General features: G+C 36.2%; 1 protein-coding gene across 2 annotated transcripts in view; it reads right to left on the reverse strand.

Moving 5' to 3' along the window:
* GABRG2 (gamma-aminobutyric acid type A receptor subunit gamma2) overlaps positions 1-20,353 on the reverse strand; it is a 73,803-nt gene extending 53,450 nt beyond the window's left edge. For both annotated transcript variants that reach the window (XM_067005509.1, XM_067005508.1), the window contains exon 1: positions 19,769-20,353. In XM_067005509.1, coding sequence (XP_066861610.1) covers positions 19,769-19,875 — 107 coding nt within the window. In that variant the 5' untranslated portion in view covers positions 19,876-20,353. The remainder of the gene's footprint in view (positions 1-19,768) is intronic.
* Positions 20,354-25,864: the final 5,511 nt, after the last annotated feature.

The following is a 25,864-nucleotide window of genomic DNA, read 5'->3' on the forward strand; positions in this document are numbered from 1 at the left end:
GCATCTAATCTGGGATCAGTTTATCCAGCAGAAAGTTGAGGCACATTGGCTAAATAAATAGATAAAGTATTTCTATTGTCAGATATACTGGACTAGGGTGATGTAGCGGACCAAAAGTGAATTATACCATCATATAAGACTTTTGGGCAGGGAGAGGAAATACATACCATCCCCAGGAAGGATAAAAAAATGTAGAGGCATGAAACAAACTTTTACAGCCAGTAAGAAAAAAGAGTGATAATTATAAAACCAAGCTCACATAATTCATTTTGAATGGCCTGAGCTGGAAGAGCAGCATTTATATTTGTACGAACTCAGATGATTCAGATAAAGTTCTGTAATTTAAGATAATAATTTCTTTTTTTTTTTTGAGCTGGAATTTTTTTATAAATATGTTTTATTTTGTTTATGTGAGGTTATATAATCTACTCATCTCTCTTTTTACTGTAGTTATGGCTACACATTTAAGTGGCAAGTGAAGGACAAAATTAGGTAGAAATGAACAGAAACTGAGAAATAATTCCAGCATTTTTCTGCATCGTAATCTTAGCTTGAATTTAGCTTTGACTTTATTTGAAATTATCTAGGCATATCTAATTGTAAAAAGCATAACTTTGGAATTATTTGAATCTCAGAAGGTTTATTTTTTGATTTACCTCCCTCTTCCCCCTCCCCCCCCCTTTTTTTTTCATTTCTTTTAAAACTGTTTTATGCATCTCTGCATGTGAAATCTGAGGCACATGGGGTATGATTGTTGCCTGTTGCTATTACTCAGCTCCTGTAGATTTGAGCTATAGCTGGGAGAGCTCAAGAAATGAAGTTAACAACCATTACTGAAATGTGATCTGAATAGGTATTGTTTAGTGTGAGTTCTCACCAATTGTTCTGGCTGTGTTTTTTTTGTATCTAATTGTCATCTGTTACTATTATACGTAATTTCTCTTCTCAAATAAGCTACATTTTTTTTCAGAAAAGGTTACTTTAAAATCTCACTGTAAATTAATAGGAGGAGCATGGAGCTTAATGCTATTCTCAGTAAAATTAGGAAAACATGAATGCCCTGCAGCCACCTATTTAAACAATATTATCTCAAAAAAAAATGTTATTGCTCAATTAGGTTTGAAAAATGGAAGAATAAAGATTATTGTTCTGTAATACCTTGTAAGGTACTCACATTCATAGTTTGTCAGCATACTTGCACAATTTTTCTGTATTTTGCCAGCATGGTAATTTCACTTCTGGAATCAATCATTCATGATGCAGTCATCTTTACATCATGATCTGTCACTGTTTAGAAACAAACATGTAAAATGCTGGTAATTTCAGCAATTTTTCTCACTGAAAAACCCTCCTAAAATTTTTATTTTAGATTATTTATTTATTTATTCATTTTTATTTTATATGTGAGCTTCAAAATTCAGGTGAAACTGAATATAAATCCTCATTAGACTGAAATGCATCAGGGAATGTTTTCATTCTAATCTTCTATGTCTAAATACACAGCAAAACACTGTAGTGTGGTGTTCACCGTATTGGGTTGGGAGTCAGGAACATTGGATGCTTATCCCACTTAAAGGACTAGTGTCCTTCTTGCTCTACTGAGTCAACTCATTTAACAAATACTCAGCTAATAATATTCCACTGTATAGGGCACTTTCTGATTTGTGTCTGACAGCACTGTGATAAACATTATTAGAAAGGCAAAGCTGTAAGCAATTATAACAACAGAAAAAATAAAATCTTGCCGTGCTCCACCCAGTTTTAGAATGGATTGCTTAGCTAAGATGAGGAAACAAGTACCTCAAGCACAGCCTCCTCACCTTTGAAAAAAAGCTTTTGTTGAAGACACTTGTTTTTGCAATTAATGAATGGGAAAGTCTGTTTGCATGTGAAAACTAAACTTTTTATTTCATTCTTTCTTTCTTTGTGCGTGGTCTTAACAAGGTAACAAAAAAAAAGAGTTTGACGTGGAGATTATCACCACATCAGTGCTACGTAATACCAAACTCCGAATAGCATATAATCCAGACAGAAATGACAGTGCAATTTGGACATAAAGAAACAGATCTTGAAAAGCTCTACACAGGTCACAGAATAATAATAATAAAAAGATTACAGAGTTCTCATCTTCTTACAAGGCTGAACTAGGGAGTTTCTATTATGGCTTAAGTGCAGGAAAGTGAGAAGGAACTTATTTTACACAAGGAAAACATTTATTGGTGTTAAACTTATGTAAGCATGCATGACTGAAGCATCTCTCTAGCCAAGGGTATTACAGGTAATACTTGTTACTAGGAGCCCTCTTGTCCAAATCAATGTCCCTCATTACAAGCTTTTACACTAGACCAGGTTTCTGACTAGGTTACTTTTTAAGTCTGGGGGCATCCTGATCTTGTGTGAAAACAATGGTGTTGGAGGATCTGGATTTTAGAATGTCGATGACCTAAATAAACAGTTCATTTAGACACAGATACATGGAAATGAAATGAGTTTTCTAACAATCCATGGTGTCAATATTTTTCTTTTATTCCTTTTAACATGCAATTCATCATTCAAGCTTAAGATATCAGTCAGAATTAAGGAATTCCATCCTGGTTCCTAGAATAGGCATCTGCATTCTGACAAGTTCTGTCCTCAGATTTGCTTATGCCAAATTGAATACTTTCTACGGCTTTCTCAGCAGAGTTCCTGCTGAAGTAAACTCTTCAGGTTTTCTGCAATTTCCACTTCTGAAAAATGATTCATTTAGCTAATTGACTCATCTTATTCAGATATGTTAACACAGTATTGTTGAATTCAAATTTGTTTCTGTCACCTGGAGAAACCTTTGGACTACATCTTCTACCTGAATGGACTTTATCTAATCTTGGAACCTAATTGCCTAGGAACCAACGTATTTTCTTACTGTGAATGTGCTTTTAGCTGACAGGTGTTGGGGAAGTTCTATCAACTGTTCTTGTAAGTGTATATTATTTTTACAAAATAAATACTCACATAAATGTGCCTAGTTATTTGTGTTTGGTGAAGACTAGGCATGATTGTAAATGGCCTTATTATGAAGGAATAAGCAATCATTATCTGTGTCTTACTGGAAATAAGGTTGCATTGCTGGGAATCACACTTCCATTGCTCTTAACAGCCACATTATAGCCCATATCTTTGGTACATCAGGTGTGTCACATAAACTTAGAATGACTGGGGAGCCAGGCAACAATAAATTTAAAAACAATATGGGTTTATTTATTCATTCTGAGTATATTCTCATTTCTTGCTTCTTTAAGATCATGGAAGTATCATTACGGACGTGTCTGTCAGATAGAAAATGTGTCTTGAAGAGCGAGCTGAATGAACAGCAAGTAGTTGCTTGATACACAGCTCTTTAATTAACTCATCATGAAGCTAACTCATTCACAAAATGAGTATAAGCAAATAGTGAATATTAAACTTTTATTTTTTAACAATGCTTTCGATTTCACTTCATTTTTAATGCACGGTAACACGTAGTAACCCATGCAATCCCGCTTAAACCAGCTTATATCATGCAAGACGCTGTTTGCACTCATAAAACAGACTGTGCAGGGGTGGATGTGGAGTTTAGTCCTGATCACAGGTTAGACATGTGATACATTAAGAATGTAAGTAACAAGTTAATGTCTTTATGTCATCTGCATAGAAGAATAGTCAACAAGTGTGCCTGATTTTTTTCCCTGTGGAATGCATTCATTTCAATAAAATGGACTATATCGGTTTTGTTATGAAATTCCAATAGAACCAGCCACCAAGGAAAGTCCAACAGGATGGCTCAAGTCAGGGTCTCTTTAATTTTGTAGAATGTATGAACATCCTAGCTTCTGGATAAGGATTGTTAGCACTTCTGCTGTCATACGCACCTAGACAGGTATATATAACCTTTGGCCCTGTCCCTGTAGAGTAGCACCTGATTTTACAAATCTCTTCCTTCGTGTTGGAGCTGGAACTCCCTAGGAATAAATTTTTACACTCACACCCCCCCACCCCCCCGCCAAAAAAAAGGGGAGGGGGGGTCAGAGTGTAATCCTATAATATGGTTAGAACTATATTTCAGTCTCTTATTAATAAACAAGAAATGATCTGTCCCACTCAGAGGGGATGGCTGGTTACGTTTCTTCCTATCACTGAAGGCAACAAAAAACTTCAGTTTCCAGTGCCATGTGAGAAGAGAAACGTAACCTTTTCCCATTGTATATGATGTCCAATGCTATTTTGCAGTGAAGACCTGATACATTCTTCATATATTTTTCACATAAATTTTTCAATGAAATATTAAAGAAGAAAAACTTGCAAAAATGTTGTTTCTTAAGCCCTTCCAGTTTTAAATCACTTTACAGAAGAAAATCATGTCCACAAGCATTCACAGGTCAAGCTTCAGTATATGTCAGAAGAGAGTGGTTATCATTACAGATCTGCAGCAGTGAGAGATGTAAACTAATTTTCTATTGGTGACTGTGAGCAAACAGAGTCACGAACAGAGGAAAAAAAAAAGTCTCTGGACTCTCATGTTCAAGCTTGTAGCTATTATGGCAGGGACTGGTTTTCAGAGAATTTTCAGAGCAGCCAGGTTTCATTGCGCAGGATCTGACACATATACAGCTGTGCAGAATTCCTTTCCCTCTTTGCACAGTAAGAAATTATTATGAACCCAAGTTTCATTTCTGCAGGGCTGCAGTTCCCAGTGAAGATACAAAGAATCCCTTAGTGATTTGTCTTTTGGACAAACTCAAACCAAGTGCAAGGAAAAACATTTGGTTCAAGGGATTAGAACAGTTGTTCCTCCACTTCAACACCAGAGCACTTCTGAAGGTGAAACTTTCTGGAGACCATCCTGGTGATCTCACCCTGACACTGAAGAAATGAAGAAAGAATCTAAGGCTATCTCAGGCAGTCTCACTTTCATTAAAGGTCCTTTAAAGCTGTAATGTGAAAGAATGAATATTCACTAGTGTCCTGGTTCCAGTTAGGACAGAGTTAATTTTCCTCCTGGTAGCTGGTAGGGTGCTATGTTTTGGATTAGGATGAGAAGAGCGCTGATAACATGCTGATGTTTTAATTGTTGCAGAGCAGTGTTTACACCAGGCCAAGGACTTTTTGGCTTCTCGCTCTGTCCTGCCAGCGAGCAGGCTAGGGGTGCAGCAGGAGCTGGGAGGGGACAGACCCAGGACAGCTGACCCAAACTGGCCAAAGGGGTATTCCATACCATCTGACGTCATGCTAAACAATATATAGGGGTGGCTGGCCGGGGTGGGGGGGCGGCTGCTCGGGGATAGGCTGGGCATCGGTCAGCGGGTGGTGAGCAATTGCATTGTGCATCACTTGTTTCTTACATATTATTATTATTAATACTATTATCATTATCACTATTATTATTATTATTGTTATTATTATATTCCTGTCTTAATAAACTTTCTTTATCTCAACGCACCGGCTTCACTTTCCCGTTTCTCTCCCCCATCCCAGAGAGGGAGGGGGGAGGGTGAGCGAACAGCTGTGTGGTGTTTAGCTGCCAGCCGGGTTAAACCACAACAACTAGAGTCATCAAAGTATCCAGACTCCATGGGCATGGGAATCGTCATTCTGTTGTGCTCAAAATCTTGTTTGTGGGCAAAAAGGAAACACACCTTACATAGCAAGCCAAGAATTTATTGTGATTATAATAGGAATCTGAACAGTCTGGCAAGAATTGTTAGTAGTCCAGATGTAATTATGTAGAGAAAGAATATGTTTTTGCAGAAAAAGTTTCAATAATAACGATACAGTTAAAGTTGTTATATACCCAGTTTTTAGTTTCTATGCCTCTTCCTGATGTTAGGCTCATCCTTTCCCTGCTCCTGAGGTTGGTGGTTTCATAATGGTGGTGGTGAGGTCTTACAGTGAGTTGCCACTGTCTGGCATCTTTTGCTGGAAGGATGGTCATGTTGATAGTTTCTTCCTTCTCACCCCAAGGTCCACTTGGGATCATTTTTCTCTCTTTGCTGACATGCTTTTAAGTCTTTGTTCTTCCTTCACTGGTCTGCAGCTCCACATTATATCCAAGCTTACTATATAAGTTGACCTTGTTATACTATTCTAATACTATACTATACTAATATACTATTTCACGATTCCTTTTATTACCTTGAAACCACATTTGTCCCACTCTGTGGCTCTACGGCCTGTTGTTAGCAATGCCAGGGTACAGAAAAAGATGTAAAACATGTACTTTGGATATCTGTTACATCGAAGGAAAATCTTGCTATCAATTATATTCAACTTTTTATGCAAGAACTTCATTTTTTTTCTGAAAAAAATGCTGAACTCTTGATGATAACTAATAATAATAAGATGACTCAGCAACTTTATTTTAATGAGAAGAAACTGATTATGGGTTCACTCAGCTGTTGTCTTATTTCTTTCTTCTTGTTTCTTCTATCAGTCTCCAACAAACAAAATGTAAGGCACATAATATGCAAATTTTACCTACCTCTCAAGTTTTTGACATTTGAGTGGGTTGGGCATAATGATCATTGCAAAGCCTATCTTCCCATCCCTTATGTTTAAATGTGACTATTATCGCTAGTCAAAACACCAGGAAAATAGGAGAAATTTCTATTTCACACACATACAAACATATACTTCACAGACTTTTCTTTCTTTCTTTCTTTTTCTTTTTTTTTTTTCCCAGAAATATTTTGATACACCTTTTTTCATTCCCTGTCATCAATACAGTAGGATTTTATTTTATAAATTGTCATTGCACTGATTATGATCAAGGAAGTCTCTCTTTGTAAAAAGGAATTAAATTTTTAAAGGGAAAGCTGCTAGGAGCTTATTTTAGAGGTAGAAGATAGGCATAGGGAAAGATGGATGCCTCATAATTCAAAAACAGGGCAGGAATCGGAACGATAACTGAGTATGAGCAGAAGCTAAGAGAGTTGTCTGAGTGAGTTTGATTAATGTGTGGAACTGGCTACGAGGGTCAGAAATAGCAGTAGATGTAACCATGACAATATTCCAAAAACATGCCTAGGAAAAACTGTGTTGGGAACAAAGATGATAGGGTATAACTATTACTGATATATTTCTGAAATTCCTATAGGATATAAAAACATTAAGGTCTCAGAGATGTAAGGTAAATGTCAGGTAAATAGACTTTCAGAATATTTTTAGCAATAGAAAGGTACAGAGTGCAGAAGATACCGCAGAGAATGATGCTAAGTAGAGAAAGACCTACAGAAGTGAAAATTTATTCTTCAGTTTGAAAGATTACATAAGAGGATATATATTTTTTTTTGTCTTCACTGTAGCTCTGTATTGTGGCTAAATCAAAAGATCCACTAAATGTGCTGCAGAGCATTTTTCACACATAAACCCAAACATCCGTATGTTCAAGGCCACAAGTTCTAGCACCCAAGCAGGTTTCCCTGGTTCTTTCTGAGAGCCCTATGGAGCGTTCACTGTGGCCATGACAGCGATAAGTTTTAAAACTGAACAGATGCAAAACCTAGCAGTGAAAGGCAGCTGCTATCATCTGATTTTGCTTGCTCATTTTAAACTAGTCCATTCCCAGTTGTGGGGTCTCCATTTAAGAGCAGCAGATACAAATGGTGACACTTATGGGTGACGTACTATTTGTGAGCACTGAAGCTAGGTCCATGGAGATAATTTGGGTATCAGCACAAGCATCATATTATCTAAGAATAAGATGCAGATGGGTTTCAGAACCCATTTTCTATGGGTGCAGAGAAGGCTCTTCAGTAAAAAATGTAGAACACCTGACAACACAATGGTGATTCAGAGATCATGTGTGTACTTTTCAAACTGCATGATCAAGATCTATTTAAAAACAGAAAACAGGCTTGAGCAGAAGCCAGATGGGACCATCAGGTGAGGATGGAGACCTGAAAACTTGGAAAGAGGGGAAATCCCCAAAATTACCAGAACATGAGCAGAAGCTAAGGAGGGATGGAGATGTTTTACTAATTATAGCATATTTTCCACATGGCTAAATTCACATTCACTTTTACTTGCTAAAGTTCCAACAGCTTTTTATGAACTATGGATTTATGCAGAATATCTTGTAGGGTATTGAGAAGAAATTTCACCGGAAGCCAGCAAAACAAGACTTTTACATGCAGTTTGTTCTCCTGAATTCCTAGGGAATTTGGCAAATACACCTCAAAATATTTTGTTAAATGAAGAACAGGTGCTGTTCCAAGACTTAAAGTTTTCCAGGAGACATAACTGGAATACATTTAACTGGCAACGTTGGCATTTTTATATATCTCTGTCAGATTTCCTGGGATTATGCTCTTCACATTGCTTAGTATTCTGGTTCTTGTCCAGAAAACCATGTCCAGAAAAACATAGGTAACAGCCACTCTTTCCTGAGGTGTCATTGGCAGACACAACATCTCCCTTAAAAGAATACATTCTTCACGTGCTCTTTAGAGTTTTTGCAGGTAAACTAAAATAAGAAGTCCTATTTAATATATGTACTATTTATGATTGAACATAATTTGATTATTAAGCTTCCATTTCTTTCATTAAATCTTTTTGATACTGTTTTATTGAGGAGCTCAGAGCATTGTGTGTGCAGGTAACAATTGCAGATAACAAGTGTTTCTCATTCTTTAATCTGAATACATATTGCAGTGAATTTAATCACCTCTGCTGCTAATCTACTACAGTGAGAATAAAGAAATACTGCTTTGGGTACCATAACAGAAGAATTGATTTTAAAGATATAGTAGGTTTCCTTTCTTTTTTTCCTTCCTTAACAAATGTTGTAATTAAAGCTGCAAATTATTTTCTGTTCTAATACTCTCTGAAGCTCTTCATACACTCAGAGCATTTTCAAAGTTCTCATGTGAGCTACAATTCTTGGTTTCTGGCCAATGAATAATTTTTTTGCAAAACGTAAAATAAAATCCACTTTTTGAAATCTGTAAGGCTAAAATTATTCCTATTCCCTTTTAAAATCATATCCGTATAGGGTTTGTTTTCACACATATAATCCCTAGATGACTGAGTTGTAAATTCTGGAACTCATAAAAGTAACCATTATGGAGACAGAGTAAAGGGTTAAAAGTGGTTGGATATAAACAGCAAATAGTAACTTGGAAATGTTTCATTTTATTATTGAGAAACTGAATCTCTCTAGAGGCCATGGCACCATAGAATCACAGCATGGCTGAGGTTGGAAGGGACCTCTGAAGATCATCTAGTCCAACTCCTCTGCTGAGCAGGACCACCTAGAGCACATTGCCATGTTGAAAGACAAAAGGAATGCTGTCCTTACTGTGGGAAATAGAGGTATCTTAGCCTTACAAATGTTTTGACATCAAGGAGGCAGAATTGTGGATCTGTATCATGATAATCAGTGGAAGAGAAGAATATTTTCACGTTGCTAATTGTGGCCTCTTAAAAATTGTGCTCAGATCCTGATTAGTTATGCTGGACCTGGAAGTTAAGAATTTGCTCCTAAAGATTTGTGGTGACTTAATCCCATGTGCTGCATTAGAGATTTAGTAAGGTTTTAAGTCATTTTAAGCACATACTTTAAGTCTTTAAAGCAGCTTACTAAGGTTTTTGAGCTTTTACTATAGAAACCAGGGAGAGAAAATGAAAAAAAATATTAATGATGTAATGCTGATTGTCTTTGCCCCAAAGAATTTACAAATATCAGTATAGGTTTATTTACTATAATGCACTCTTTGGCATTAGTTAATTATTTTGGCCCAATAAAAGAGCAACAGCATTTGTGATTGTCCTCTAAGGACAATCCTCAAAGCATTTTACTACTGGCAAACTTCCCCTCTTCCAAATCCTCCCCTTCCAAGAAAATGGTGATTCCTTTACTAACCTACGAAATGAAAGCGTAGTACACAACGAGATTTGGGTTCACAAGCCTCACTGGCTGTAGGAGCAAAATGCATCATTTCAGTTATTTATATGGAAGCAAAAAGGTGTCTTTTCAGTCTTCAGGTTTACCTACTAAGACAGTTCCTGGCAATGTAAATATTATTACACAGATAACATGCCTCATGTCTTCCAAACCCTCTTATCACATCACCACTTCTTCAGCTAAAGTTGCTTACTGTGGTAATGGATTTGCTTTGCTTCTTTCTCCTTTTCCTGCATAAATGTGAGCTACCATCAACTTTCTCATTTGTTCTTATTCCACAGTGGCATGCTCCCTTCCCTCTAACATATACTTAATACAGGTATACACAGCCTAATTTCACTTAATAGAGAAGGTTGCCCTGCATTTTGTCTGTTAATTTGATCATAATAACTCACCCTTCAGAGTCCTTGAGCTGGTTTCCTATCTGCAGTAATGCCAGTCTTCTTGTCAGTATCTTCAAAACACAGTCTAATTCCAGCCTTCATTTCCATATATCCTTCAGTTCTGCCTCCTATTCACAACAGCCTTTCTGGGCTGATAGCTAAAGCCTTTATTGTCAGTAGGAAGTCCCTCTAAGAGCTATCAGAGATTCATCTACAGAGATTCAAGCTGACTGTAAATTGAATTGTATATCAATTATTTGGTGGTATTCTTCATTCACAGACATCTGTCTGTTTGCCTTTAGTGTGGTATCTATTTGGGCAATGGTTTCTCAACTGTTTTGAAAATATTGGTCTTTACTACAGATCAGTATGAGCCAATGACCTGCATATAGAACTATATTATTGGCTTTTATTTATTTACTTATTTTGGTCAGAGGATTACCCTTCTGCACATGGAGGCAGTTTGAGTGCCTTAATTTAGGTAGAATGGCTCTTTGGCCTATAAAAGCAGAAATCAGGATAGCAAAAGAGGAAAGATGATCGACCTTTATGAACCTAATGAACCTTAATTAACTGTGCTCCCTTGACTCCATCACTATTTGCTATATACCCAATTGAAGTCTTTTAACTGTTAATCTACTGTGTGAGGTCTTTTGTGCCTTCATCAGTGCAAAAAAAGCAGAGTATGTCCTATACCTCCCTTTTACAGGTTGTACGAGAAATGACTAAGTGACCAATCTCATAACTGACTGATATGAACATAATTTATACTGGTTTGGTAGCTTCCTCTGTCTTTACTAACCATACACATGGATCATTGAGTGCCAGAAGTGCACCTAATAACATATTGAATAGTATATTGATTAGTTTAATAAGGTTATCTAACAAACATTACCTCATTAATATTAATTAGCTGTTTTTATCTTTCTTCCTCTTTCTATCTCTTTTTCCCCCTTCTCTTGAAAAATAATATGAGACTTTTTTTTTACAGGATGAATTAAGTGAAAGTGCAATTCAGTAGGTAATCCTCAATCTGTTGCAGCAGGCAGATTTCTGTTTCTATCTGAAGATATCTTACTACAGATTAACAAAAGCTTCATCTGACCAGAACATGCTATTTGTGTTACACAATACAGCACTGAATCACTATTGAAGGAAAACAGTTTCTCATGTCACCCAGTGTTTTCCAGGGAATTCTGTCAGCGAGTTATTCTGGGTATGCATGAGAACCTTTATAAGACACATTTCTCATCAGTCTATAGAACCATAACTATTTTTCTGTTAAAAAAAAAAAAAAAGGAGAGTTCAAACAATTTAAGATGATAAATGGCTCAGAGAACAGCTAGACTTTCATCTCAAGGTTTCACACCAAAGTCCAAGATGGCATTCAGTGAAAAATAGTTTCATACATGATTACCTGCATCATTTGGAATAAGCTAATGCAAGCACAAAAAGTAGATATCTTCTTGTTCCATTCCTTCAAATGCTCATTGTTAGCCTTCATTCCTTTCAGACACTTTTATTTCCATATATTGATGTTTTATTTATGGTAATAATCTGCATATGTTGGTTTAGGTTGTGTAAAAGTGCTTTTTCTTTAATGTTTTGCTGTCTGTCTGTGAACAGATGAAAGTTATGTCTTGTAAGAGTAATATTTAGTTTCATATACAATGGCCAGATTTCACAGTTAGGCCTACGCATTGTGTTGTACATTACTGATTATGTGTGAAAATGTCCTTCAACTAAATCTGAAAAAATATAACTGAGCCTGTAGATAAGAAAATATGACTTACACTTAAGTGAATTTCTTTCTTAAAGATAACCATTTGTTGCATTGGGATTCTTGTATAAATTAGTGAAGTTCTACTACCTGCCATTGCTTTGGAGATATAAGAGGTTAAACTAATGATTATTCTGGGTCCGATCAGCTATATATCATGCCAGGTCTTTTGCATCTGACATGCCAATAGCAGAAACTAAGAGCAAAAGATTGGGGCAAGAATATAGTAATGCTTTTCTGGTAAAATCTCTGCTTCCAGAAACATGTAGCTGGAGATTTCCTGTAACGAAATCTTGCCACTGAGTTCAATGCTCCTTGATGTACTCTTCTTGGTTTTGAACCTGTGCAAAACTTTAGGCTCTGCAGTTACCTCACTGGCTAGAAAGGTAAACTTTCCTTAAATTTTCACACAGCTGATGATAATTTATTCGGGCGCTTTATAAGAGAAAACAAATAATGCTTCTGTAGTGAACTTCCTTCTGGTTGCTTAGGACATCATATGAAAATGCATTATGCTGTTGAAGTAGTCATTTATATGGGAAGGTGTTTGCTAAATTTCTCTTCTGCTTATGCAGTCACTGAATTATTTCTCCTGATGGCTTTAAAGGCATTAAAGCCTCCCTTTTTTGAGAGTAGTTGTGTTAAAAATACTATCCAGTTATATAAATAAGAGGATATCACTGTGTGTCAGACTGAATACCCAATATTCAGTCTGATGAGACTCACATATTAATTTCCTGGCACAACTGTACAAATAACCCAGAATCACACTTGATGATTTTCACCCTCAATAGCTTTCTTTGATCTACCACCTTCAGCCCTCTTTTACCTCAGTTTGTCTCAGCAAGCTGGCAGGTGCTGGGACTTGTGAAAATATGTACCAAGTCCCTCTTCCAACTCTTCTATGAAGGAAGATGGAAAAAATGATAGTTTTTATATAAATTTCTCACATTGAAGTAGATGATTACACATTCTGTTATAAATGAATTTCTAACCATATGACAAATTTAAAAGTAAATATTATTTTCTTGTTTCCAAAAATAAAATTAAATGATATTTCCTCCACCTCCTGGCTTATAGCAAACCTTAATTTCCTCTTAATCGGAAGGGTCAAAATTGCAGGTTACTTCTAGACCTAACAGAAGAAAAGATGGACTCAATTCAAACAACAACAAAGCTCCTACTGACTGCACTGGAGCTCTTCTGAGCCAGGAGCTCACCTAAATACCTGTAAAGATAATATGCCCCTCTAGGTGTATATGCTTGGAGGATTCAGACTCTCATGGCCTGCTTTTTGATAGCATTATAATGATCTGGGCTATAATCCAGAATCAAATGGAGGAATGTAATATGTACATTAAGTTTTAAGTCATTAGAAGTCACTAATCATGTTGAGTCTAAAGTCTAAAATCAGTGAATTTAGAATGGACCATTTAAACTGTTCCTTTTTCATATCACTTTTATCCTTCAGCTAAAATAGCTCTTCACCTTTTCACCTTTTTTTTTTTTTTCTTTTTTTCTTCATGCTATGGATATATTCACTATGGTTAATCATATTCCTTAAATTCATTAGTGCTCAACAAGTTTAGTTTTAGTCTCAGTTAGGCTCAGTTAGTCTCTTGAAATAGGCTCTTCCTTACCTCATAATAATAATATTTATCTGACTATGGCAATGGATTTCTTTTTCCTGCAATTTGTGGTTCTTTCCTGTTACTTTCTGCAGTAATTTAGTCTTTTAATTCATTATGAAATGGATGTTACTTTTTCTAAATAAACATCCTCCACCTTTGCGCTCAGAAGCATCTCTCTACTTGCAGTAAAGTTACTTGGATATCTATTTCTATCATCCATTGTTACATCTATTCTAAAAAGAGATAAATATACATGCATCTTGGTCTTTTACTGCCGCAAAGTCTCCCTAGCTCTTGTGCAGAACACGAAAACAAGCTCTGCTCTTCAACAGAGAATATCATTTATATCCAGAGGGTCAGGACAAAACCTATGTGAGACTTAAGATCAATGTGTGCTATAGTTTGTTGGCTGAAACGGAATGTTAAGTTTAAGCTGATCTTCAATACAGAATGAATTTCACCCTGGAAGACAAACAAACAACAACAACAAACATAGCTATTGTAAATCAGTTAGCTGGAATGTAGGTTGAGAGCTTTCTGCAGAGTAAAAGCACTATATAGTGTAAGAAACACTTCTTGAAGATTCTTCTGGAGTTACAATTTAACTTTGGGCTATTTCCCAGTTCTTAGCTCTAAACACATTACCTATAAGAATTCATACTCTGTAGGTCCTGGCTTTTCTCTCAGCAAGAGACTGACTTCATTTGGTCAAGCGTTAGTGAGAAGATTAAACTGGGTCCATGATATGATGAGATTTCTAAGACTGCAGAGATGTTCAGCATTAGCTGTAGGATAGGGTGTTGATTTCTCAGTAGACATCACAAGGAAAATGCAAAATCAAACCTTACCATCTGTGTCAAAGTGAATTTATAGTGCAATAAATGTCCATAAGGAAAGTACAACACTAGATAAGCTATGAAGCATCAAAACTAAAAAAAACTTCACTTCTAACATCTCTACGTCAATCTTTGTGTGTGTGTGTATACCAAGCCCAAATCCATATTAAGTGAGCCCTCAGCTAGCATCGTACTCTCCCCTGCCATTCTGACATAACCTACCTGTTCTGTACAAGACTGAGTGGGGCTGCAGATGCAGTAGTTTGTAAAGCAGCAGTTCAGACCGCATTGATGATGCCGACAACCACAGTACACTCTAGGTATTCTGTTGCATGTTTTCAAAGAACTAATGAACTATTACTTTAATACAAAGTTTGTATCTGGGAATGTATAAAAGTTTTATAGTTTTATATATAAAGTTTTATAGTGGCTGAACAAAACAAGGGAAAGGTACAGGGTGCTGAGCTAACAAAAAGGGGTTAGTGCATCTCCATGTTGCAGGAAAGTGCCATTTGGAGGTCTGGACCTGGGTCCTTAAGCTGCCTCTTCTTTGGAGATTACTTACATGTTATCTAATCTTCTAATAACTCATGCTTTTAAGTCATGATTCAGTTCTTTTTTGGAGCAAGTGGTGGTCATTACTGAGGTACAAAAGTGTTTAAACATAGTGGGATGGAGACCTGCAATGAGTTTCCTGTGACCAGATATGTACTTCCTTTGCCTTCATACATTCACTCCTGTCAATCTTCTTTCCTTTTAAATTTTTGGACAATGTTACAGAGTTTCTTGACATATAACAACTGAACAAATATATCCTCAACAGGAAAACAACATGATCACAATTCAAATCAACAAGGTATTTTTCTCCAGATCAGCACTGAACTAGAACAATTTAAATTCATGACCAAAGACATGGTTTAGATGGCCACTGAGAAGACACATAATATGAATTGCATGGTAAATATTACAATTAAAGTTTAGATTCATTTCTAAAGTTGGTGCTAGTTTGTTTATTTATTTATTTACTATTAACAAGTTTTACTTCTCAGATTTTCAAGGATTCAAACTTTTTGAAAGGCTTTCTAATATCACTTTGCATATTCATCAGAGTAATTTGGAATACATGAATATTAGCATGCAAGTTATGGTTAAGTGGAATAGCCAAAAACCAGAAGTTAATTAAAGGGTTTAATACACATTTCCAAACCATTATATACTTGCAAGTAGGGAGAAAATATCTACAATATTTTATGCTCCATTAAAATTACTAGATAGTGAGAATGTTATTTACATGTTCTAGTCTGCTTTATATCATTGCTTTTTGCAATCTTTTTATTAGAATCATAGCTATTCCAAATTCTTTCTCTAAATCAGTTTGTATCCCACCATTACAGCTGATAGCTGATAAAAGTCAGGAATGCAGTATGGCTATGAAAACTCAAAGACAATCTCACTCTCCTTGCTACCCCTGAATTTTTCAAGCAGAGTGCAGGTCCTGTGTCCATGCAGTCTCAGCTCTGCTGAAACACACAGTGGTATATAGGCCAGTCAGCACTAAATCTGCAATTTCATAGTACCATAGACAAGGATAAAGTCATCATTTAACAGCATTTAGATTCACAACTTCTGTTGTGGTGCTTCTTTACAAGGGACTATTCCTTGTTGAGAAATTGTCTCTTGCTGAGCAACATCATACTCCAGTAATGCTCCAGGTGACTTCCACAGGACCTCTGACTTAACAGAAGTGCTATGCACTGCATGAAAGAATTGGAAGCTAGTGTATGAATAACTACATCTGCAGGGTTGATACCAAACTGATGTTAGCAACCTTTACAGTAATTCTAAATGACTGTTCAGCTCAGGGATATTCATGCCCCTTTTAATCATTGTTATTATATCATGTATCACACAGTGCAAGAAGCCACCTGACACTGCTAGTGCTTTTCAGGAACAAAACAATTTTATTTAGTTCCATGCTGGGTAATTTGCTAAGAAAAATACACTCATTCATATATGCACCTAAGTATTTTAGAGTTAAAATGATTGTCTTGTGCTTTTTTTTTTTTCCTGATCATTCTTGACAGTTTTCAATTTTAGTTATTTAGTTGTAGCATAGAAACATTGTCATTCCACTACTTGGGCACTTCCAAGGAAAAAAAAAAAAAGTAGTCAGTGTCCCAGCATCTGGGCATTACTCTGCACTGTGTTCATGTGATTTTTGTTGACAATTTGTTAAAGCTAAGGACTAGACAAAAATAACAAATAAAACCCATATGCAAACAGTGCACAGGGTATAGCTTTCAATCTATCTGGAACTTTGCTGGTAAGTGAGCTCTATTACATGTAATATCCATTAATTACCTATGTAGTATACAATAAGTTTAATCAAATATTATTTCCAATTAAACCCTATATTGATATGTGCAAATATTAAAGTATTCTATGTACATTTTTAAAATGTTGTCTCAAACCCAGTATTATGGCGCACAGACATTTGGAATTTGGTTTGACTAATTTTCCATGAGTGTTTCAGTCAAAAGGATGGGCTGCACAGTGCTGTTGCACTGGTTTGAGTGATAGGATGATGGGGGAACTTAACTTTATGCAGTGTTTGCAGCACAGTTAGGAACTTACGAAATTTTGAAAGAAACACTTCCTAAAACTGTAGTGTGCAGAGTTGTAAAGATGTACTGTGTGAATGTGATGAAACTAATGATATAAAATTTCTGTAAAGGTAATGTACTGCTGTGCTATAATGTGACATTTATTCTGAATTGATTCAAATCATGGTTTGTTGCTTTCAGTGATACCTGAATAGTGCTCTAACTTTCCTCTTCTTTCTCTGATCTTCTGAACTATCAACAATTGTGAAACAACTAATTTCTCCAGAGAATAACTTTTTGTTTGTATTGAAAAGGGAAAAACCTCTGCACAAAATTAATAACCAATTTATGTTCAGCTACTTTGATCAGATTCTGCAAATAGTTAAACTTCTGTGTGTACTGACTGTTGTCAACACATTTATTTGCACACATAACATGGAGCACATGTTAGTGTTCAGTTACATTGCCCTATAAGAATTTCAATGTCCAAGACAAGTGACACATAATACAATTATATTGCCCTCTGTCTGAAGTGTTTGATGAGTTTTTAAGAAAGAAAAGTTTTCATTGTGGCTATAAATAAACTTTCCTAACTCTCTCTCGGTCCATGACTTCCCAAAGCTAACACTAAGGTTTCTTCCACAACAGGAGGAGAAGGGTGTTTTGATTATTAGAAATAAAATCATGTTTTCATGTTGACCCATTGAAAATATTTTTGTAAAGCACTAAAGAGAATTTTCCCCTGTAATTGTAGCTCCTTAATATTACTTCTCTGTCTATATTTTTCCTTAAAATATGATGTCAGGAAGGTGTCAGAGGAAACCATCTTGGCTATCAGATGGTTATGAACAGAAAACAGAACCTTTTGATGAGCTAAAAGTTCAATTTCTACTATGAAGAGTTTCTTTTAAAGCTTATAAAATAATTTTGGCAAAATTCTGTGGCTGAAAAGTGAGTGAAAAGAAGGAAGTGAATTAAAGTAACTATCAGGGATCATTTTAGTGGAAGTTTTACGGTAAAATAATCTGAGACTTTGTCTGTGTAAAGTGAGCACTTTCCAGTGGGAAAGAAGGAAGAATTACACAGGGCAATACAAACACAGGTACAGTCACCTCAGCTGAAGTCCTTAGGCATTATTCAGGTGAACTGCTTTCTTGAAATCCAATAAAAGCTCACTTTCCATTGCTTTCTATTCACATAGTAATCATAAAGAATTCTTACAAAATCAGACATGCCTTATGCTTGTCTTACTTCTGACAACAAGGTCTCTCTTCCGGTAGGCTCACTAAGTTTTATTTCACTTTCTACTCCATTTTCAACCATTTTACATTTAATTTTAGGGGAATTCTTCACAAAGTTATTTGTTTGTGATGAAAGCTACTGTAAAATCCAGCAACTTTTAATTTCCCTGGCCAGTATTTTTTGTCTTTTATTTTGCTTGGAACTAAAATCCTACATCTGCAGCTACAAAGTTCATTTTTTCTTAAAAAAAAAAAAAAAAGGCAAACAAAATGAAGCCACTTTTTTTTTATGGCAGTGTCTAAGGAAAAGAAGGGGAGCAGAAAGAAGGTAAATCTGAATGAGGAGCCTCTATGACTACAGCATTAATACGAGAAAAAGGAGTTGGTACTAACTTCTGTAGCGTGTATAAATGTCAACACGGCTTGTGCAGCTGTGAGGAAAAGTCTATTACAACTTGAAAGACCAGGTACTTTACAACGTAATGCTACTTGCTCATCTAAACTGTTAAATGTACAGAAATTTTTGCAAGAATGCCTGGTTCAGCATATTGCTTGGCACTGCAGCAGTACTTACTCTCCCCCTCCACTTTCTGCCCATCCACATATAAACTCCTTCTTCGTCTGCTATTTAGATTTTTACCTCTTTACATTTATGTATACAATACACACATGCAGCATGCTTGCACAGGTTGTCTTCAAACAGTACATGTGTAAGCATGTGGGGCTAAATGCTACTGTAAATATTTGTCTAATCTGACCGGCTATGTGATTTGCACACTCTATTACATCCCACTGCTTGTTCCATCAGCATTAAAAGCATCTCAGTAACCAGCAAATGCAGGCAGCAACTCACTGCCTGCCTTCGGAGGTTTTGCAGAGATCTGCATCCCTGTCCTTGGTCCTAAATCCTTGCACTGGCTCCTTACAGAACAAACATACAGCGCTTCGGAGCCCAAAGCCCAGGCACGGCCATGATGTGGCTGCTTAGGTGGAAACAAGCGTGAATGCACGGACATTCTGCTAACAAAACACAGCTGCATTATAACTCCATGCACTCTAGCAAACAATAATTCAGAGGGAGAAGGCTTCATTAATATGGCACCAAATTCCATGAAACACCCGGCATGTACCACCATCACACACACCCGCTGCTCACACTCCCTGTCCGTTTCAGAGCAACCACAATTGTAAGAGAAATAAAACATTATAAGATCTCAACTGCTAGGAGATAGATGAATGTAATGTCACTATCTAAACCTCCAGCATTCTCACTACAGCTCTGCGAATTTGCAAACAGCATCTTCACCCCCAGCCCTCCTCCCCCCCCCCCCCCCCGCCCCCCCCCCAACAAACAGAATCAGAAAGCACATCTTACCACTGGATGAGAGAGAGGAACACAAGTGCCCACACCATCATTTTGAGAGAAAATGCAGGATTCAAGAGTGCAGTGCTCCCCAGGCTTGTTGGATTTGGAGGAATCATCTCTTTCTCTCTCCCCCCCCAGCCCTGTTTTTTCCCCTTTCCTCTTGGTTGCAGATGGATCCGTCCCCTTCTTTAATTTTTTTTTGGTAGTGGTTCTCCCCCCCCTCCCTACCAGGTCCCGTCAGTGGGATGATACATTGCGCCCAGCTGCGGGAATTAATATGCAGGGGGGGCAGAAATTAGATCTGCACAAGCCCTTTGCAGATATAATCAAAAAACGTCAGCTCAGGCAGCAAGCAGCAGCTTCCAGATCTAGGGCAATAATATAATTGGGAGAAAAGAAAAGAAAAGAAAAACCGCACATACACAAACACTCACAGAATAAAAACAGTTAAGGGAAGGAGAAACACATACACATGCACACATTTACAGAACCACTCACATACATGCAACAATCCAATACAGCAGTAGAAAGAGTAAATAAGAGAAAAAAAGAAAAAAGAAAAAAAAGGGAAAAAAAAAAGAATGAATAAAGCAATGGAGCTTCTGCCTGAATGCAGATTAACTCCGAGGTCAAAGTGGAAATGATGCACTCTGCTGCAGCAGCACAGATTAACACATGCGTGGTGTCAGCCGTGGTGCTTTTTAACCTTTGATTACACATATGCAGGCAGCCTGGATTTTCGTTTTGGAGGCAAGAAGGATTTGGCAGGCATAAAAAGGGAGGTTGGAAGGAAAAGCTTGCCCTATGCTGCTGAGCATCCTCATTTTTCTAAACAGCTTGGAAATCGTGATTGCAAAGGGAAATAAATAAAAGGATGGATCGGGGGAGTGGAAAAGGGAGGGATGGTTGTTGCTAAGTAACTCAGGAAATGGGGAAAGCAGGATTGGTGGAGTCAGTATGAATGAGGTGATTTAGTGTGTGATAGGATTAGGGAGAATATGCAAGGTCTTCATCTCCCCTCCCCCTAATAAAATCCGGCTAGACCAACACAGGAAATACTTCCTGGACAAAGGGGAAACACTAGATGGCTATAAAAGCTGGATCTTGCCAAGTTTTGGAACCAGAATCCCAGGTTCCATTGTACAAACATGAATTTTAGCTGCTATTAGGGCAATGAAAAAAAAAAACAAAAACAAAAACAAACCCACAAAACAGAGAATCTCATGATTTCGCAGAGGCAGAGCACCTCATTCTAAAACAGGCACTTGGACCATGACCCACACTAATAAATTTTAGACCCCCGATTTTTTTTTTTTCTGCCTAAAAGCAAGACAAATATAGACAGCATTAAGCTTCCTCAAACCTGCTTACAAACCAGAGCTTGGTGTGCAAATATAATCATCAGGAAATGGCAGCTGCAACCTGATACTGTTTCAGTTCAAAACCCACCCCTCTGAAGCTCAAGGGAGGAAAAAAAAGAAAAAAAAAAAAAGAATTCTTTTAAGGAGTGCTCAAATGGAGAGCAAGTGAAATGCTTCTCACAGAATAAAGGTAGCAACATTTCCATCTCTTCTGAGAGTAGCCTGAACCAAATTTGACACTTGGACCCTGCTCAAACCTGCCAATACTTGGGCTAATCTGGTAACTCCCAATGTCCAAATGCAGAATGTAATTTATCCGTCAAAAACAGATAAGTACACTAGTTGCCTTCCTAGTGTCTCAAAAAACAAATATCCAGCCTTCAGCCATCACATTTAACTACAACAATAAAAAGGCGATCAATGTTATTAGTTGAAATAAATGCATCTTGGAAATGGCTATTATCTTCTGTGATAATTGGAGCCCATAGCTAACACTTTCACTGCATGTTTATCAGTGTTTCCAAGCAAAATACCAAGTTATGTTTCTTAATATTTCCAGTCAATGGCCTTATTCTTAATTCAGTCACTTCACCAATCAATGAAATACAGCTACTTCAGAGATAAAAAGCTATAAAGTATTCCAAATGGTCTCCACGTATCTCTCTGCGTAAGTGTATATATGTATGTATGTATGCATATTTAAATATTAATATTTGCTCATAGTTTATTTCATTCCCTGTGAACATGACACCTTTGTGATTTTACTGATGTAGTCTCTCATCAGTTATCAAAACATCCCTCTGAAGGTTAACAATGTTGTGTATCTTCTGATTAGGGAGTCAAAATTGCTTATAGTTTATCTAAGCATCTGAAACATGCAAATGTTATTGTCTTAGCTACAGCACCTCTGTCTCATGTAACATAGAAAATATCAACTTTACAGTACAATTTATTTACTGAAATTTGTCCCATAGCAAAATGTTTCACCCCCATCCTGTCTGAAAACTCCCTACAAAATTGTTCTGCAGATTTACTCCAGAGGTCCAGCTCATTATGCTCCTCTAGAGAGGCAAAGAGCCTGCAAATGACGAAAAACCTTCTGGTGCCAACTCTTAAATTTCTTTTTTTTTTTTTTTGGGGGGGGGGGGGGGGGGGCTTGTTTTTTTGTTTGTTTGTTTGTTTTCCCTGGGCTTCCCATCACATGTAGGTTATCTCAAAAAGAGTTAGTGTTATATTAATCCTCCACTGCTTGGAGTTCATTAAGATGTACAGAAAAATAGCCCACTGATAATATTATTCTAGTAGGTATGGTATTAACTGTACCTTTCTATTTACATTATTAATTGGATATCAATGGTCTTTGATGTATCATATTACGATCTACTGTTCACCTCACTTTTATTTTCAGATGTATGCCGTTGGCCTTTGGGCATCAACTTAGGTAGTGGGAATTAGGGTCTTTGGCATCTTGTACAATCAGTGGACCATACAAAGGCCAAGTCACATTTTTCAGTGCTCCTTGATAGTAGATACAGAGCTAACATCATTTCAGTATCAAAATATTTGACCATGATTCATAAAAATTACCCACCAATAATCAAGGAATAGACAATTTGCTTGTAACTCCAAATACAAAATCATCCTGCAGTTCTTTTCAGCCTTGGCTTAGAGGAAGAGAAAGCAAAAACAGATTTTACCCTTAATACATTTCAATATTATAATCTCTGGTTATGATGATATCCCTTGCAGGGAAAAATATTGTTTATCCATAGCAGATGTAACTGCTCCAAAAAAAACAAAAATCTTGTTGCTGTTTTCTATTTGAACATGTGGTCTTTGAAGCACAGGCTTCTGCTTTTTGTGCCTACAAACTCAAATCAGACAGCAATCTTTTGGAACTCCATCATAATAAATTATCACAAAGGACCAAATTTACGTGAGGACACTGCCTAGTGTCAAAAGTTTCTCTGACAATTTGTGTGTGATAAATCAATCCCACATATTAACTTATCCATGAGCACAAATGTGGCATGTTCACAGCAAATGACTTAAAGGTTTTGTATGGAAAAAATGTCTTATGAAAAAAAATTAAACACAGAAGTGATTGTTCCAAAAACATACTTTCTGTATAAGACTAGAGCAATACTCACAAGAGAATCCTACTGTACTTTGTCAGACATCTTGTTCATTTACAAACAGGCTCCCAGCTCCCATTGTTTTCCTGAGCAGTCTGTATCTTTAAGCCCAAAGAAAATCTGTCTCTTCCTTACCATTAAAATGATTTTTCCTGTGTATCAAATATTGCATCATATGTTACCAAAGAAGACAAAAGGATATATAAGAAAAAGCAAATGAAACATAAATATACATTAATGAACTCAGGTCAAGCCATCTACTCATTTCCTGCTCCCAAAGTAGTTTCTTCCATGGCTAAAAGCACCCCCTTTGGCTTGTGGAAAGTATTGGGATGGGATGGAATGGGATGGGATGGGATGGGATAGGACAGGACAGAACAGGACAGGACAGGACAGAACAGAACAGAACAGAACAGGTAAAGTAAAGTACACTGCCAATGTAAATAGATTGCCAAGTTATCCACAGAAAAGATAACATGCATTTTTTCCCTATCTGGAAGTCCTTTCTGTTTCAGCTTGTCATTCTTTGTGTTACATTAGACAAGGAAAAAAAAAAAAAAAAGATAAAATGTTCTTAAAACTAATTTGCTACCTTTCAGGTGGCATAAAATTTGAGTAAAGATGGTTTCTCAAAGGCAAAATAAAAAACAAACCAAACCAAAATCAAAACCAAAAAAAAAAAACAAACACCAAAACTTCTCGGTAGCCAAGCTGCCTAGTGATGATTTAGGAGAAACTGTTAATTTCATATTACCTAATCTTATGATTCTTAGAAAAATATATTAAATGTTTCAAGTTATTTTTATCCAGAAATAAAATATCTTAGTTACACTGATAGAATTTTGGTTTCTTCCAAGATCCTACTACCATAGTGAAGTCAATAAAAAGTGTTCCTTAGATGACATTCTAGGCTTTGATACAATTGCTGACTTTTCCCAAGGCCCATCTTCTAAAACATTTTCTGTTTACTAATAGGTATATACATTTTTATTAAAAATGGAAACAACTAGAAATCAAATGAATCTTGCAGAAAAAATTCATCTCTTAGAAGAATGATAGCTCATGGTTTAAGTGGCTGTTACTGTATGTATGTCTATGATTGTGTGTGTGTGTGTGTGTGTTTTCCTGATAGGTTATTATCTCACTGATAAAGAAAATTCTCTACTAGAGTAGGAACTGCTAGGTCTGACTACTTACTGCCAAGTCAAGGGACTGCGGGTGGAAATTTCAACTAGAAGACCTAGAGGTCTAGTTCACTTTTAATTCATTTGCACAAAATATTCCTAGATATTTTGTGAAGAAGTCATATGTATGTGGACTGAAGAGAAACTATGCTTTTTAGTGACAGACTGAAATCATAGTTTAGGAACATTTATTTATTTATTAATGGAGAGGAAATTTTGGCCATTTCAAAGAGGTGTTTTTTTGTTGTTTTTTTTTTTTTTGGTTTTGTTTTAATCAAGTCTAACTAAACATTACTACAATTAATCCATTCATAGCAGGGCTAAGTAGATGAACTCAAAACTACAGTGCTTCACGTATATACAGTCCTCTCTATTTTGGCAAATGTAACTTAAATCTAATTATTTATTGTGACATAACTAATAATAATCATTTCGTAATATTAAATCTCACTACTACTTTCTCCTGGTAAACACTGAATGTAGTTAGACAGATTGCATATCATTGTGTAGAAGATGGATATTCTAGATTGGCAAAGTAGGACTCCAGATGGATTTTATTTTTTAACTGAGAAAGTAGAATTTAAACATTATTTCAGTTCTATTTATTACAATTAAGATGATTCACTTGAGCTGCTAGAATAAAAGAAAACTGAGACGAAAAAGGCAAAAATAATAATTCTTTCAAGAAAGCAATCAAGCTGCGGTCAACTTTCAGGGTATTCAACCTACCAATTTTATTTAAAAAAAAAAAAAATCTTATGCTACTAGGGAAATGATTATCTATGTTTTTTTTTTATATTTACTTATGAGGTTAGCAATAAAAGTTCTATTTTCTAAAATATGTACATAGTAGTATTTCATTTTTTTATGCAAATTGATTATTTTTTTCAGAAATATTTAAGCTGTTTCATCAGGTTTCTATTCTGAGCAATTGCTTTCTGAGTATCTGACTTACAAGAAAAAATGTTGGTAGCCTAAATGTACCGAAAACACAATCCCAAAATACTGTGTTTGTTTATGTGCTTTGATCTTGTGTTTAAACATTAAAGAAAATATGTTTTTGGCTAAGAGTTCTCTTACTGTACTTAGATTCACAAGCTCCTGCCAGGAAAAGCCTTAACAAACATTATTTTTTATTATAAATATCTAGCATTCTTTTATCACAAAACTCTTTCAGTAGACTGCATTCCCCTTGTCCCAGCCAGTGACCCTGTCAAAGCCTTCTTCTCATCCTGTAATATAACCTTGAAGACCCAGTTCCATTACACTAACTCCTATGTGAAAAAAATCACCATATCAAGAAACTTTGTAAGGAACACAATAACGGTTCTTTTCTAAACAGTACCATTAATGCCTAAGAGAAATCTCAACTCCACAAGAGTTTCAGAAAAGCATTATTATCAGGAGCTGTATATTGTTACATAT

The sequence above is a fragment of the Anser cygnoides genome, chromosome 14 (genome assembly GCF_040182565.1).
Source record: "Anser cygnoides isolate HZ-2024a breed goose chromosome 14, Taihu_goose_T2T_genome, whole genome shotgun sequence".
Classification (NCBI taxonomy): Eukaryota; Metazoa; Chordata; class Aves; order Anseriformes; family Anatidae; genus Anser; species Anser cygnoides.